Source organism: Phoca vitulina, unplaced genomic scaffold (assembly GCF_004348235.1).
Source record: "Phoca vitulina isolate PV1807 unplaced genomic scaffold, GSC_HSeal_1.0 scaffold52, whole genome shotgun sequence".
Taxonomy (NCBI): Eukaryota; Metazoa; Chordata; class Mammalia; order Carnivora; family Phocidae; genus Phoca; species Phoca vitulina.
The window spans coordinates 8,623,360-8,639,961 of NW_022589755.1; the positions used below are offsets into that span (position 1 = coordinate 8,623,360).

Below are 16,602 nucleotides of genomic sequence, written 5' to 3' on the forward strand. Positions count from 1 at the left end.
CTGCTTCTCCCTCTCCCACTCCCCCTGCTTGTGTTCCCTCTCTCGCTGTGTCTCTCTCTGTCAAGGAAATAAATAAAATCTTTAAAAAAAAAAATATTTTCTTTATTTATTTAAGAGAGAGAGAGCGCGTGTGCGCAGCAGAGAGGGAGAGAGAGGGAGAAGCAGACTCCCCGCTGAGCAGGGAGCCCCATGTGGGGCTCAATCCCAGGACCCCCAGGATCATGACCTGAGCCAAAGGCAGATGCTTAACCAACTGAGCCACTCAGATGCCCCTGGTTTTTCACCCTTAATCAACATTTAAAACAACAACAACAACAACAACAACAACAACAAAAAACCCAAAACAACAAACCCCACATTTATTTTCTGACCCCTCAAATAAATAAGACAATGATTTCCATGAGTCTGGGGATTGCCCCCAATGATGTGTATTTTATGCATAAAGGTTTTGCAGATTGATATCTACCTACCGGAAACTGGACTGGCTTCTGTTATCTTGCCAATCCTGTAAGTCCTTTTCAGGGTTTTGAGTCCTCTTCATTCTATCAATGTCTAAACTTCACTCTTTCTTCTCTCAAAGCCCCACCCAATTCCCCACAAATATGAGATCTGCCACATCCTGTGAAGGCTGAAAATCACCACGCAGACACACGATCCAGTATGACTGTGACCCCTTCTTTCATTAGCATCCAAAGGAGGCTTGGAACAAGAAGTCAAATGCTTAGCAGTAAGCTCCGAGGATTTCATACGGCCTCCAACCAGGTTTGGACAACTTTAGTACCAGGTTAGGGACTTCCAAGGGAAGGACTTGTATGCTCTCGTTGGAAGCTACTGCTGCACATTCATTTCTGGGGACTCCTCAGACCTGATCATCATCGGTAAGAACATCAAGAGGCCACCGAGGAAATCCGCAGAATTGTGACCGCTGATCTGACTCCATCAACTAAGGATCTCTCTGTACCTCCTTCTGGGAACCCTTGCAATTGGCTGCCCTTGGGCCTCCGATCTTGGTGTTACTCCCTTATTCAACCATTAATAATTCTCTTTTTATTGCTCTTCCTAGGAATACCCATCCATGAATGCCCAGACCCAACATTTTATGCAAGAAATGGTTCAACGGGCTTTGCACAAACAGCAGAGATGAAAGCCCAACCCTGACATCACCCCAGACACTACTAAGAAAATCTCGTTTGAGAGCAAGCTCCCCAGAACCACCTATCATGAATCCCGATCATCTCCCCACTGTTGGAAAATTAAGACTGTTTAAGGAAAGTCTAGGTCTGTCTTAAACAAGAGGGGGAGTGAATATACTTTGTCGATATTAAAGTCCAGGCTCATTTTTCTCCTTGGGATTATTTTGTCCTTATTTATCAGACCCTTCTGTGGCTCTTTATACATGGAAGGCACTGGACAGCTATCTCACTCAGTCCTTAGAATGCCTGGATAAGGTAGGCAGTATTATGACCCCCATCATACAGATAAGGACACTGAGGCACAGAGGTTAAGCAAGTTTCCCAAGGTCACACAGCTAGAAAGTGGCAGGGGCTGGGGCTCCGCCCCCCCCCCCCCCCCCCCCCCCTGGTTCCAGAGTTAGTTCTCAATGGTTATCACTGCCTCTCCAGCTTACGAACAGATGTCTTCTGGTGTCATAAAAGAGGGGGTCATAAAAGAGGGAAGTTCTCACATGATCTTCTGGGCCCTAGCTTTTAGGGAGTCAAGGTCTGTCTGAGAAATGGGTACGAATCTTGGAGCTAGATCTCCAAGGTTGTAGGGACACACACTCGGCGTAGTGACACAGGCTGGCCGCCTGAGGGGGCGCCAGCCCGGCTCGCGGAGCCTGGGGAGCGAGAAGGGAACCTTGGAAACCAAAGTCAGGCTCAGACTCTTAGGACCACAGAACGTTGAGAACAGAGCATCTTAGAATGCTGAGAACAAAGCCTCTTAGAACGTCGAACAAAGGCTCCTGGAATCGTAGAACGGTGAACGCAATGCCCCACACGATCTGGGAGACAAAAGACGCTTAGATTCTGTTCTGGTCGAATCACAGAATCTTCCACCCAGGCTGGTCTTACAATTCCAGAATTTGGGATACAACCAATCTGACTCTTAGAAGCAAGACTGGGTACATAATTTGTGAAGCCTGGGGCAAAACGAAAATGCGAGACCCCTTGTTCAAAAATTAAGAATTTCCAAGACAAGAACAACCAATATTAAACCAAGTGCAGGGCCCTCCTAAGCTGGTCACACGCCCGTGAAGCCGGTCCCGCTTAGAAGCATTATTTTATGGAAGGATGTCGGTCTTGGCTGGCCTCTAGTTTTACAGCTGAGTGTCTGGGAAGGCTTCGTGGAAGAGGAGGCAAAATCAGGGCTCGACTCGATAACCCTTTCCGCCCCCTGCACAGCCTCAGCCGCTCAGGGTTGCTAGGGGTGGGGGGAGAGGAACGGTTGCCAAACTGTCACGTGGACCCATTCTCTATTTATAGATCACCCTTCCCCTTTCGCCGGACAGTCCAATGGTAGCCAGAGCTCGCCCGCAAGTGGGCGGAACCAGCTGCGGGACCGGGGAGGCACGGACCAATGACATTGGAGCAAGGGCGGACTTGTTTCATTGTGACGCGAGAGGGGGCGTGACGAGGGCCCAAAGGCAGGCAAGCGGTGGGGCGTGGCGAGGCCGCCCAGAAGCAAAGAGAGTAGGAAGCTGCGAGCATGCGTCGCGTTGGGGGGGCGCGGGTGCGCCGCCGGGCATCTTCGTAAGGGAGGGTTCCAGCCAATAGGCGACGGTTGCTCTGTCGCTGGGGGCGTGGCCATGCAGATAAGGCGCGGGTGGGCGGCCCAATGGGCGGGCGCCTATGCAGATGAGACGGTGACAGCCGGGCCAGCGGGCGGGCGGGCAGGCGGGCTGTTGGGGCGGGGAGGTGGGACCCGGAGAGGGGTGGCCGTGGGGCCCGGCCGGGCTGGGGTGGGGGGCCGCAGCCATGATCCGGGCCTTCTCGTTCCCGGTGAGCCCCGAGCGGGGCCGGCTGCGGGGCTGGCTGGAGGGCAGCCTGGCCGGGCTCTGCGAGTTGCACTGGCTCCGGGAGAGACAGGAGTACCGCGTGCAGCAGGCGCTGCGGCTGGCCCAGCCCGGAATGGGGGGCGCCGAGGCCGAGGACGAGGAGGACGCCGATGAGGACGAAGATGCCGCGGCGGCGCGCCGGGCCGCAGCGGCCCTGGAGGAGCAGCTGGTGAGGGGCCGCCTGTCCGTCCATCCCTCCGCCCCCGTCTGTGTCTGTCTGTCTGTCTGTCTCGGTTGGATGCTCAGACACCCGTTCCGGTGGGGGAGGGGGAATGGACAGGGGGTGGGGCTGGAGACCCAGGAGTATGGGCGGCGGGCGGGATCTGGTCTGCTCACCCCCGAACTGGGGAAGGGGAACCGCATCGCTTCCGCTGGAGCCTAGTGAAATGCACAGGCCCCTTCCCCAAAGAAGATTCTTCTGGGCGCTAAGTATGTGTCAAGCCTGGGCCGAGTATTTGGCATGCGTTGTCTTCTCGCAGCTTGCGGGGAGAAGGGGGTGATAGTCCCCATTTTACAGAGCAAGAAGCTGAGGCTCAGAGATGGCAAGTGACTCACCCAAGGTCACACAGCCGGGATCCAAACATGCCACCCCCCCCCCCCCCCCCCCCCGGCCCCGCCACCAGGGCTCCATCTTCCCTAAGTCCCGGTGTGCTTGGAGATCTCTGGAGGGGGCGGGGTGGGGGGAGGGGATCCTCAGGCCTCCTGAGGGAGGGATCACTGCTGAGAGGAAGCTTGCAGTCCTTGAGGACCCCGCGGTGATCTTTACTCTGCCGTGACACTTTCCCTCCTTTCCTAGCTGGTCCCAGCCTTGGTGGACCCCAGAAGAGGCAGGTCGAGGCAGCATGGGGGTCTGCCTTCTGAACTCCCTGAGTGCTCTGATGGTAGAAAATGAGGCAGAGGTCTCCAGAATGACTTCAAGAGCACCACCCCTCTCTCCTTCTCTGTCATTCTTTGATTCTCCTCTTCCTGGATTTCTCTCACTCTATCTCCCTATTGCCACATCTCTGACTTTCGGCGTCTGTTTCTGTCTTTCTTAATCCTCCCTCTCTCTGTGTCTCTCTATGTCCGTCTCCCTGGCCTTCTCTTGCCTTTCTGCACCTCTCTCTCTTCCCGCCCCACGTCCCTGTCCCTATCTCTCTTTTCCCCTCCCCCCAGCCTGCCAGGCCCCAGACCCTGGCTTCCCTTGCAGATCCCATCCCCAAGCCTGTGTGTGGTCAGAGCTTCCCGTTTGGGGAAACCTGAGCCATGGCGGCGGGGGAGGGGGCTCTCCCTGCTGCTGACCTCCACTGCCCCCTCCCCAGATGGGGAATGGGGAGGAGGACTGACGCCAGACTCCGGGGCTGCACGCACAGCCCCTCCCCCGACCGGGAGTGGGACCCTGCACATTCTTCTCTGGAAACAGAAACAGCTGTGGGAGGCCCCACCCCCTCCCAAAGTTAGAGACGCGTTGTGGGGGCCTTCACCAGCTCCCCCCCCCCACCCAAGCTGGCTGGGCTGGGGAAGGTACCTCCCACCCCACGTACGAGGAGAGGGAGAGAGCCTGGGGATGGGCGAGCTGTGTCCTTCCTTCCTGTCCCTCAGTCCCTCTGTCTGCCTCAGTCTCCCCTCTCTGCCCTTCAGCTTCCTTATCCCTGCCGCTGAGTCTCCCCCTTCTCTGCCCCTCTGTCTACCCCGCCCCCCAGGAGGTGGTAGTGGAGAGGCCTCATCCCCCCCACACTCTCCAGGCAAAGCTCCGTCCCAGCGTCAGGGAGGAGGCGGTGGCAGGCAGCGGGAGGAAGGCAGCGGCGCGGAGGGGAGGAACAGAGAAGCGCTAAATATAAACTCCTCTGCGGTTGGGGGTTCCTGGGTCCTTCTGAAGAGGGTGTGGGTCCCTCCTCTGATCCCTGAGCCTCTGTCTCATGATGCTAACCCCTCCCGCCCCGCAACCCCCTACCAAGGAATACACTCCCTTTGGAGCCGGACTTGATTCGTTCCTAATAGGAGTAGTGGGGACGCAGGTAAAGACCAGGGACATCTCAGAGAAAAGAGGTGAGAATCCTGGATGGGGGTAGGAGTTCTGTTCTCTCCCACCGAGAAAAAGGGTCCCCTTCCAGCAAGAAGGACTTAAGTTAGACTTGCAGAAGGACTTCCAAATAGCGATAAAGGGAACTGGATACAGACTAGGGGCATGTGAGCAGCGGGGAACAAAGGTCTGGAAAAGTTTGGGCCAAGGGGTCTCCAGGGGTCTTAATCACACGCATGTTAAACCTGCTTGAAAAAAAAAAAAAAATACCTGCTTGAACTGGACGGCCAGAGACGGCCGGCAGAAGGGCTTGCAAAAAAAAGGGGCGGGGGACTGAGGGGCATTGTGGGTACATAGGGAGCAGGATTCAGACCAAGGTCCTTCTGGTCTTTTTTTTTTTTAATAGAGATTTAATTAAATTAATTAATTAATTAATTAATTTGACAGAGAAAGAGAGAGGGAACACAAGCAGGGGGGGTGGGAGAGGGAGAAGCAGGCTCCCCACTGAGCAAGGAGCCCGACCTGGGACCCGATGCAGGACCCCATGCGGGGCTCCATCCCAGGACCCAATACGGGATCACGACCTGAGTCGAAGGCAGACGCTTAAGGACTGAGCCACCCAGGCACCCATCGCTTTGCTCCTGGAAGGGAGGGGGTCAAACTTACAAACAATGGGAGTGTGTAGACTTGGGGTGGTGTTGGAGGGCCCAGGCATGGGGGAAGAGGAGCCCTCTCCTCTCTGTCCCCCTAAGTCCTCCTCTTCCCTACAGAGCAAAAACTGAAATTAGGCCTGCAGAACTTACCCCCGGAATCCATCCTTTTATATTTATTTTTAATTACACAAGTAAAACATGACTTTATATTTTCCTTGTTAAGAAATTCATAGCTTTCATGTAATAATAAAAGCTAGCAATTATTAAGAGCTTAAAGGGAACTGCTGTTTTAAATCATATAATCCTCACAACACCCTGTAAGGGAGGGAGTTGAATGACGCCATGTTACAGACGAGGAAACCAGGGCCCAGGGAGGGGGAGTAACCTGCTAAAGATCACACAGGATCTCCTCTGAGATCACCACCACTGTCACCTTGGCGTGAGTCCCTCCAGACCTCTTACCAATGCATCTACTTGTAGGACGAGCTTACATGCCAAGAAACGTAGAGTTTTGCTTTGCTTCTTGCAAATTCCCGTCTCTTGGTTGAGGTCCCAGAGATAATGCCAGTGGTTCTTAAAGTGTGGCCGCTGGACTAAGCAGCATACCATGGAACTTGTAAGCTATGCAGATTCTTGGGCTCCAGACTGGAATCAGAAGCTCTGGAGGTGGGACCCAGGCCCTTCAGGTAAATCTGACTCCGGCTCATACTCTGCACTTTTCTTTTTCTGCTCAATGCTGTATCTTAGTGATGATTCTTTTTTTTTTTTTTTTTTTTTAAGATTTTATTCATTTGAGAGAGAGAGCGAGCAAGAGAGAGCAGGGTGAGGGGTAGAGGGAGAAGTAGACTCCCCGCTGAGCAGGGAGCCCCATGCGGGGCTCGATCCCGGGACAAGTGATCGTGATCTGAGCTGAAGGCAGACGCTTAACCCACTGAGCCACCCAGGCGCCCCCTCTTAGTGATGATTCTGTGTAGAAATGGCCTCCTTCCATTTTGACAGCTGTATAGTATTCCGCTATAGACATTCATTTTCATCAGCCATTTCCTGAGCACCTGCTTTGTGCTGGGCACTGTGCTATGCACTGGGGGGTGGGGAAGGAAGCTGAAATGAACAGAGCAGACAAAAAAATCTCTGCCTTCCAGGGATGACATTTAGCAAGACGGACAATAACCCAAGGACAACCTGATGCATCGTTTTGAGCCAGGAGGTCATTACTGCTATGTTGCAGGGAAGGGAAAAAAAGCAGGTCAACGGGTGCAAAATGACAGGGGAGCTATTTTGGAAAGACCGGTCAGAGGAGGGATCATGTAAGCAAAGATCTGAATGAAGCCAGGGAGGGAGCCAGGAAGAAATGCAGGGGGAACACGTCCTTACTGAGGTAGGAGCACCACACAGCACGGCACGTCCAGGGAGCGTGGCTAGAGCAGAGTGAGCAAGGGGGTGATTAGTGGGGGACATGACATGGGGTACATGGCTGGTCTGCCACATTTTTTTTAGCCACCGCTGACGCTGCACAATTCGGCTGCTTTCCTGGGTTCTGCTCCAAGATGAGGCCACCCTGAGCATCTCTGCACACCCAGGGCAGGAGCCCAACATGGAATGATTTGTTGACTTTCCTCCCATAAACAAGCCCAGATGGGGGCTTCTGTTGGGGGGGTGAGGGGTGAGGACGGGGGCCCAGGAGAGCAGCCACAGGAGTAGGAAGCTGGGGGAGGGGAGGGGACTGCGGGGGAGCCGACCAGTCTTTCTGCCCTAAATAGGCAGGGCTGGGCGCCTGGCCTCCCGGCTCCTCCCCCCTCCTTCCCTCCCTCCCGCCGTCCAGACAAGCTGCTTTTGTCTGAGGGTCAACCGTCAGCCCTCGGCGGCTGCCACCTCTAGCCTCGCCCAGACCCATGTGAGACTCTTCCTGGATCTGGCCCTGTTTTTCCAAAATGGGGTTAGGTCCTAGTGTCTCGGAGGCCCCATCTGCGTTGTGTTAGCCCCTAGCCCCGTCCCTGGTCACTGCCGCTCCCCTAAAAGGGTTTTCACCTTCATTTATTCGCACCTGATAAGAAATGGTCATTTCCTGCAGCAAGAAGGATCCAGGATAGACTCAACCGAACTTTCTCATGGGGATGAGGCGCAGCGGGCAGACAGTGGAGGCTTCTGGGTGGGAAGGAAGCAAGGGCAGGAGGAAGGTGTGGTTCCCTGGGGCAAGGGAACCTGCTGGGGCTCACTACTGTAATATTGCTACAGGCTAGACTCACAGAAGGACTTTCCAGTAGGCATTGTGGGGGGGGGGGTTCTTCCTGAGGGAAGGAGCAAAGGCTTATATGAGTCGTGGTCAGCCTGTTTTATCCATATGAGGGAAAGAATCGGTCTGCAGCAGGAAGGACTTAAGGAAGACTTGCAAAAGGGCTTTCTGCTGACGATAAGGGGCAGTGGGGGAAGATGGGAGCATCTGAGAAGAGAAGGTCAAGGACTGGGAGGAGGCAGACCAATGGATAAGGGATCTGCTAAGTCCTGGATACCAACTTTTAGCAGCGAACTGCCCTTACAGCGAGACCATCTGAACGGAGACTCCAAGAGGGACGTTCTAATAGGGGTTAAGGGGCTATGAGCACAAGTGGAGGGAACACTTGACAGAGAGGGGGCAAGGGATGGGTTCTTCTGAAGCTTATCCCACCTAAGAAAGGATGATGTAGCTGCAGCATGAAGGACTCGAGTTAGACAATCAGCAGGACTTCTAATGGGATGAAGGGACAGAGATCTTGAGGGGGATCCTGGGACTTGGGTACTGCTTTTATACTTTTGAAATCAGAGCCTCATTGTCAAAGTGAAACTCTGCCCATTGGCGGGTGGGGGGAGCGCCGGGGGGGGGGGGGGGGTGGGGGGACCAGGCGGAAGAGGATTGGGGACATTCTGACCATCCTGCTCTCCTTATGCCCTCAGGAGGCCTTGCCTGGGCTCATCTGGGACCTGGGCCAGCAACTGGGAGACCTGAGCCTGGAGTCTGGGGGTCTGGAACAGGAGAGCGGGCGCAGCTCAGGTGAGTATGCTTGGAGGGAGCAGGGTCTGCTTGAAACACCCCTATCTTTCCTACTGCCCCCTACCTCGCAGGTTTCCCTGTCTCTGCCTCTTGGTCTCTTCCTCTCCCCACCCCTGGTTTCCCCATCCAGGCCCCTGATTGTCTCTCCTCCTCTCCCTGGAATCCAGGCTTCTATGAAGACCCCAGCTCCACAGGAGGTCCAGACTCACCACCCTCTACCTTCTGTGGGGACAGTGGCTTCTCTGGATCTGGCTCCTATGGACGCCTGGGTCCCTCTGAACCCCGGGGCATCTATGCCAGCGAGAGGCCCAAGTCCCTAGGTAAGGTGGGTGGGGTTGGGGCCCCGAGAACCAGGGAATGGGCAGTAAGAGAATGGTTTTGAGCACAAGCTTCTGAGTCAGACTGACCTGGATTCAAACTCTAGCTGTGACCCTCCCTCCTCATGTGATTTTGAGCATGTTGCTTCTTTCTGGGCCTCTGTTTCTCCATCTGTTAAAATGGGATTCATAACAGCACCTACCTCATAGGGAAGTTTCGCATATTCAGTGAGCCTCAGCCCTAACTGCCATTCGACTTGGTACTTGGTAGCCACTTGTAAACAGCAACTGCTGTTGTTCATTTATGCAAGTAAGTCTCTGAGCCCCTGCTCTGTGCCAGCTCAGCTCTGTTTCAGTGGTGAGGGATACGACAGTGAAAAAAAAAAATCCCTGTCCTCATAAAGCTGACTTTCCAGTGGGAGAAACAGATAATATATGAGATAAATAAGATATAGACATATAAGATGAGAAGAAAGGGAAGGGGGCTAGGGAGGGCATCCCCTTTTGAGTTGGGGAGGAAGTTGCAATTTTAGGAGACATGGCTAGGGAGGGTGTCACTGAGACTCTGACATTTGAGTGGCGCCCTAAAGTAAGTGAGGGAGTGGGCCAAGCGGATATCCTCAGGGAAGCGTGTTCCAGGTAGCACGAACAGCAAGTGCAAAGGCCCTGGGGCTGGAACGTGACTGGCGTGTGCTTCCAGGAGGTCAGTGGAGCTGGAGACCTAGAATTATAGAAGAGAGGGGTTAGAGATGGAGGTCCGAGAGGCAGAGGCAGGGCAGTGAAGATTCAGGGTCTTGTGAAGATTTTGTTATGAACCCGGTACGAGGGGAAGGGTTTTTGATGACAGCGGAAGAGGACGGGGTAGGCAACTTGCCCCACCTAGACTCACTGAGCAAGGGCTTCGAGGGTCCCTCCACTCTCTTCCTTTTTTTTTTTTTTTTGCCTCCCTCCGTAGGAGACGCCAGTCCCAGCGCTCCAGAGGCGGTGAGCGCTCGGGCGGCCGTGCCGCGATCCTACTCGGCGCCCTACCCGACGGCAGCGGGCTCTGCGGGCCCGGAGGCCTGCTCCTCCGCCGAGCGGCGGGCCCGCGCCGGGCCCTTCCTGACGCCCAGCCCCCTGCACGCCGTGGCGCTGCGCAGCCCGCGGCCCTGCGGCCGGCCTCCCGCAGACTCGCCCGACGCCTCGGGTGCGGGGCGGCCCCTGGACGGCTACATCTCGGCGCTCCTGCGCAGGCGCCGCCGCCGGGGGGCGGGCCAGCCCCGGACCAGTCCCGGGGGCGCGGACGGGGGCCCGCGGCGCCAGAACAGCGTGCGCCAGAGGCCGCCCGACGTGTCCCCGCCCCCCGGAGGCGCGCGGCCCGCGCCCGAGCCCCCGGTGGAGCGCGCGGGGGGCCGTCCCGCCAGCCCGGCCGCCTTAGGCCGCGCCTGGGCCTCGCCGTGGGAGTCGGAGACGGCGCCCGAGCCCGCCGCGCCGCCCGCCGCTCCCTCGCCCCCCGACAGCCCGGCCGAGGGTCGCCTGGTGAAGGCACAGTACATCCCGGGCGCGCAGGCCGCCAGCCGCGGCCTCCCCGGCCGCGCGGCGCGCCGCAAAGCGCCACCACTGACCCGCGGCCGCAGCGTGGAGCAGTCCCCGCCCCGGGAGCGTCCCCGGGCCGCCGGCCGCCGCGGACGCATGACGGAGGCCTCGGGCCGCCGGGGCTCGCCCAGGGCCCGCAAGGCCGCGCGCTCCCAGTCCGAGACCAGTCTGTTGGGCCGCGCGGCCGCCGTTCCTCCGGGGCCCCCCAAGTACCCCACGGCCGAACGGGAGGAGCCTCGGCCGCCGAGGCCCCGCCGCGGCCCCGCGCCCACGCTCGCGGCTCAGGCCGCGGGGTCCTGCCGCCGCTGGCGCTCCACGGCCGAGATCGACGCTGCGGACGGGCGCCGCGGCCGCCCCCGAGCCCCGGCGGCCCGCGGCCCGGGGCCCGGCCCATCGCCGTCCGCTCCTCAGCGCCGCCTTCTCTACGGCTGCGCGGGCAGCGACTCGGAGTGCTCGGCCGGGCGCCTGGGGCCCCTTGGACGCCGGGGGCCCGCAGGCGGCGTTGGCGGCGGCTATGGGGAGAGTGAATCGAGCGCCAGCGAGGGCGAGTCGCCGGCCTTCAGCTCCGCATCCAGCGACTCAGACGGCAGCGGTGGCCTGGTGTGGCCGCAGCAGCTGGTGGCGGCCACCGCAGCCTCTGGGGCGGGGGGTGGTGCGGGTGGAGGGGCGCCCGCGGGCCCCGCCAAGGTCTTTGTGAAGATCAAGGCTTCCCACGCACTCAAGAAAAAGATACTGCGTTTCCGTTCGGGTTCTCTCAAGGTCATGACTACCGTGTGAGTTTGGGAGTTTGCTCGGGCTCCCCCTTCATGGCCTCTGCACCACCACACTCCCAATCACCGACCCTTCCATACCTCCCTTCCAAAGACCACCATTTTCTCTGCTTCCAAAGACCCTTCCTCACTGCCCCCCATCCACTGCAAGTCTTGGTTGAAAAGGCTCCCCCTCCACCGTAGGGAGGAATGGGGGAGGAGCCCTGTTTGACCCAGTTCAGCTGCTGGCTCTGCAGCCTATGGGCAAGAAAGTTCCCTTTGTCTGGGCCTCACTTTCCTCATCTGTACTATGGGTGTACTATGGTATGCAGAAGGGGTAATTCAGTTTGAATTTCCCCATTTTAGTTTAGACACTTAGTCCGTTTGTTCCCGTTCACTTCTGTCACTGAACCCTCTTACTCCTCCTTTCCATGCCCAGATACGGTGTCCCTCCCCACCCCCCATTCACAAAGTGCCCCCGTCCATGTCCCTGGATTCTTAGGATATCCCCTTGGCACCATGGTCAGAGATTCTGTGTCTGACCCAGGTGGTGCTTGCAGAGTGCCCTGGGAAAGGAAGGAGCACTGACTCTGGGGTTTTGAGGGTCAAGTAGGAGGTGGTAACACCTGGAAAGAAACACTCTTTCACCTCTATCCCTGGACAATTATGGTGGATTAGGAGGTAGAAGAGGGGAAGGAAGATGGCTTCTATCTCGTGCCCCCTTTCTCCCCAGCTGAGGGAGTTCAGGGAGCCCAGGAAGACCCTCAACTGTTCCAATCCAGTATTTTTTTCTTTTTTTAAAATTACTGTATTTATTATGACGATGGTGACTCCCCAGTGCACAGGGGGGCCAGACTGTGTGTTTCTCTAACCTCTTTGTAAATAAATGCACAATGTTACATATGTGGTGGACTCTTCTTCTGTGGTAAAATGGGACACATGATTTTCTTTTGGACTAACATTTAGTGAGCGACTACTGTTTGCTTTGAATATAGTAATGTCCAGAACCAGATGGCAGATCTCAGGGTGGGTCTCAACCTAATTTTCCTATCATCAGCTATTTTACTACAAGGAATCTGACCTCTGATTGAGTTGTGTTTGGGCATAAACATTGTTTCATAAAAACATAGGTAAAGGGACAACCCCAAATCCCTTCTCTCAGAAGTTATCATAATCAGTTTGATGTGTATCCTTGCATGTTTTCCTTTATGCATTTGCATACATATATTAATCTAAGTAATTATACAAATACATAACTATTATATACATATAGTTATATTATATATATTTACATATATATACATATATAAATTGAGCTTTATATTTGCCCTGTTTATCACTGTTTTTTTGGTGGTCTTAAGTCATCTGTGTCCAGAGATTTCTTTATGGGAAGGATTTCAATTAAGAATTGATTTCTTTAGGGGTGTCTTGGTGGCTTAGTTGGTTAAGCATCCGACTGTTGATTTCAGCACAGGTCATAATCTCAGTGTTGTGGAATTGAGCTCCGTGTTGGGCTCCACACTGGGCATGGAGCCTGCTTAAGATTCTCTCCCTCTGCCCCTCTCCCCCCATCCCTGCTCCTGTTCTCTGGCTCTTAAAAAAAAAAAGGATTTCTTTGATGGTTATGGTACTATTTAGCTTTTCTATTTCTTCCTGTGTCTGTTTTATTAAGTTGTATTTTTCTAGGAATTTGTCCATTTCATCTAAATTTAGATGACATGTTTTCCTGTCACTATATTATTATTTTTTAAAGATTTTATTTTTAAGTAATCTCTACGCCCAACTGGGGCCTGAACTCACAGCCCTGAGATCAAGAGTCTCATGCTCTACCGATTGAGCCAGCCAGGTGCCCCCATCACTGTATTATCAATAGCTGCATAAGAGGCCACTTTGGGATTGTCAGCTCTGCCAATTCTTGTGCTATTAGGAACTTCGCTGCAGCAATGTCCTTGCACCTACCTCTGTGCATATATGTATGTATTTCCAGAGGCCCCACTCCTAGAAATAGAATTGCTTGGTCATTATAGTATGCTCATTTAAAAACTTTTAATTGACATTGCCACACTTCCTTCCACTAAGCGTGCGCTCAATTGACATTTCCAACAGCAATTTCTGAGATGCCCATTTTTCCACCTGTTCACCGAATATTTTTGCCAATCTTCCGAGGGAAAACTGTGTTCTGTTTTATTTTTTTATTTTTTTAAAGATTTTATTTATTTATTTGACAGAGACAGACACAGTGAGAGAGGGAACACAAGCAGTGGGAGTGAGAGAGGGAGAAGCAGGCTTCCCGCGGAGCATGGAGCCCGATGTGGGGCTCGATCCCAGGACCCCGGGATCATGACCTGAGCCGAAGGCAGACGCTTAAGTGTTCTGTTTTAATTAGCATGTCTCCCTCCCTGTTTCCTTGAGGCACCACATACTTTTCTATGTTTGTTGGACCACTTTTAATTCTATGAGTTGCCTGTTCACACCCTTTGCCCATATTTCTATTGGGTAAGTTCGGTAATCATATCGATTTCATGGGTGGGTAAGTAGAAGTTTGGGGAGGGGCTGTTGCTAACCCTGATCGCACAGCAAGAAGGTGGGAGCTAAGGCTAGGACCCAACCCCCACCTGACTCCACAGTCTGAAGAATGGTATTTATTCTGCTTTGACTTTTGTGTCTTTACATGGGTGGGTCCACCTCTCTGTAGCTTTGAAGTCTGAGAGAGCAGAGACCAGACCTGCTACGCTCACCTGCATGCCCAGTGCCCACTGAGGCGGTGGGGAAATGGCAAGGAACAAAGCAGGGGGAAAAAAAAGTTCCTTCCTGCGGAGCTTCCTTCCGTTGTAGAAGGTGGGAGGGCAGTGTGTGTGTATGGATAAACACGTATTTCGTTTAGAGTACCAATAAATACAAGTCAGTTTTGAAAGTTAGCCAGGAAAAGCCATTGCTTGTCAGGCCTTTGGGAATATTTGCCCCATCTCCATTGAGTCAAACAGGTAACTATACTTGGGGGAAGGGACTTGTCAAAGGCTACACAGGCCACTTGGTGGTCATATGTCAAGGTCATATGGATGGCCTTCCTTCTTTTTAAAGATTTTAGTGCTTACTCATTAAAAAAAAATAATAATAAAATAATAACAGCGGGACGCCTGGCTGGCTCAGTTGGTAAAGCACGCGACTCTTAATCTCAGGGTGGTGAATTCAACTCCTGTATTGGGCATGAAGCCTACTTAAAAAAACAAAACAAATTAAAAAACAACAGCTAACAATAAATTGAGCATTTATTGCATGCCAGACTCTCGGTGACTCATTTAATGCTCAGAACTCGAGAGCCTATTAGATAGATATATAGATACTATTATGCCCATTTTACAGATGGAGAAACTGAGGCACAGATGTTAAGTAACTTGCCTGGAGTAAGTTAATAAGCAGCAAAGCCAGATTTAAGTTCAGGCTGCCTAAGAGTCCATGCTCTTAAGCACTGCCCTACATAGCCTATTTGCTATATGGATTATTTCTAGAAGGGTGCAAAAGGAACTGCTTACAGGGGTGGGAGCCAGGGAGGGGGGCAAGGGTGTTGACATAATAAGTAAATAAATTCTATAATTTGTTAAAAGTGATAGGGCCTATGGGGAAAAACTGAGCAGAGATATGAGGGAATTGGGTGGGATGGGGGAGCAGAGGAGTTTGTGATTTTAAGTAGAGTGATCAGGATGGTCTAGTTGAGAAGGTGACATTTGAACAGAGATCTGAAGGAGGTGGGGGAGTGAGGCTTGTGAATGTCTTGGCAGGATGGACAACAGTGGTGGGAGTAGCCAGGGTGGGGGGCAGAGAATGGTAGGGCCCACTACATTGCGTGGGGCATCATGGGCCTTAATGACGATTTTGGTTTTTACTTTGAGGGAGGTGGGAGCCATGGGAGAATTCTGAGCACAAGAGGGACTTGGGTTTTTTGGGGGGCAGAAGGGAGGTGAAAGGATTAACAGCTCTATTGAGATATAATTCACCTACCATAAAATTCACCCCTATAAGTACAGAGTTCAGTGGCGTTTAGTATATTCACAGAGTTGTGTCACTATCACCATAACCAGTTTAAGAATATCCATCCCAATAAGAAATTTTGCACCCTTAGCTGTCATCCTCCACTATCCCCCGCCCCTGGAAACTCCTAATCTGACTCACTCTCTGTCCCTATATATTGGCCTATTCTGGACATTTCCTGTCAGTGGAATTATGCAATATGTGGCCTTTTGGGACCGACTTCTTTCACTCAGCCTGATGTTTTCAAAGTTCAGTCCATGGCAGCATGTGAAAGTACTCTGGTTCTTTTTATTGACAAATGATATCCCACGGTCTGGACAGACCACATTTAGTTTTTCCACTCATCAGTTGATATTTGGGTCATTTCCACTTGGGGGCTATTATGAATCATGCTGCTATGAACGTTCATGTACAAGTTTTTGTATGGATGGGTGTTTTTGGGTTTAGGTAGATACCTAGGAGTGGAATTGCTGGGTCATATGGTGACCTTAACCTTTTGAAGAACGGCCATACTGTTATCTATGGTGGCTGGAACATTTTACTTCCCACCACAAGTGTGTGAGGGTTCCAATTTCGCCACCCCCTCGCTAACATTTGCTATTATCTGGGGACTTCGTCTCAAACAGGGTCCCTTCTGGCTGCTCTCTGGGGACCAGGATGAGGGAAGCCAGTGAGGAATGGTGGCTGGACCGGAGTGTGGGCGGCAGAGGAGGTGAGAAGTGACTGCACACTGGGGACAGCCGGAAGCCGGAGTTAATGGCATTTGTTACTAAGATCAGTTGTGAGGTGAGAGAGAGGGAGGGAAATCAAGAATGACCCCAAAGAGTTACTATCAGATGGTTGAGACTGCATTAGGAGAGGGTTTGGCGGGTGGAATCCAGAGCTCAGTGTCGGATGGCTGAGTGGGATACCCAGCAGACGTCCAGCTGGGAACATACAATAGGCGATGGGGTATTCGACCCTAGAGTTACTGTTGGCGTTCATTGCACATTTCTTGAATAATTAAAGCCAGAACTGAAGCCGAATCCAGGGTCTCAGTTTCCCCCTCCAAAAAATGGGCACAATAATACCACTGACTCCTAGGCTGTCACGAGGCTGGGGCGATTCCTTTGCAGCACAGGACAGCATTGCATACCTGGAAACTAAAGTTATGCGTCGGTGTTAAGACGGCTGAGGTCTGCAGCTCCGGCGAGA

General features: G+C 53.5%; 1 protein-coding gene across 1 annotated transcript; it reads left to right on the top strand.

Moving 5' to 3' along the window:
- The first annotated feature begins 2,891 nt into the window (after positions 1–2,891).
- On the top strand, positions 2,892–12,282 carry DACT3 (dishevelled binding antagonist of beta catenin 3). Its single transcript, XM_032388648.1, has 4 exons — positions 2,892–3,224; positions 8,642–8,738; positions 8,906–9,058; positions 10,011–12,282. Exons 1-4 carry the CDS (start codon positions 2,976–2,978, stop codon positions 11,405–11,407), a joined length of 1,896 nt encoding a protein of 631 aa, XP_032244539.1. The 5' UTR covers positions 2,892–2,975; the 3' UTR covers positions 11,408–12,282.
- The last annotated feature ends 4,320 nt before the right edge of the window (positions 12,283–16,602 follow it).

Excerpts from the sequence above, each read along its gene's own strand:
- DACT3 (XM_032388648.1), top strand. The coding sequence starts at position 2,976 with ATGATCCGGGCCTTCTCGTTCCCGGTGAGCCCCGAGCGGGGCCGGCTG. Across the intron at positions 8,739-8,905 it reads GGAGAGCGGGCGCAGCTCAG|GCTTCTATGAAGACCCCAGC; the intron begins GTGAGTATGCTT and ends CCTGGAATCCAG. Across the intron at positions 9,059-10,010 it reads CGAGAGGCCCAAGTCCCTAG|GAGACGCCAGTCCCAGCGCT; the intron begins GTAAGGTGGGTG and ends CTCCCTCCGTAG.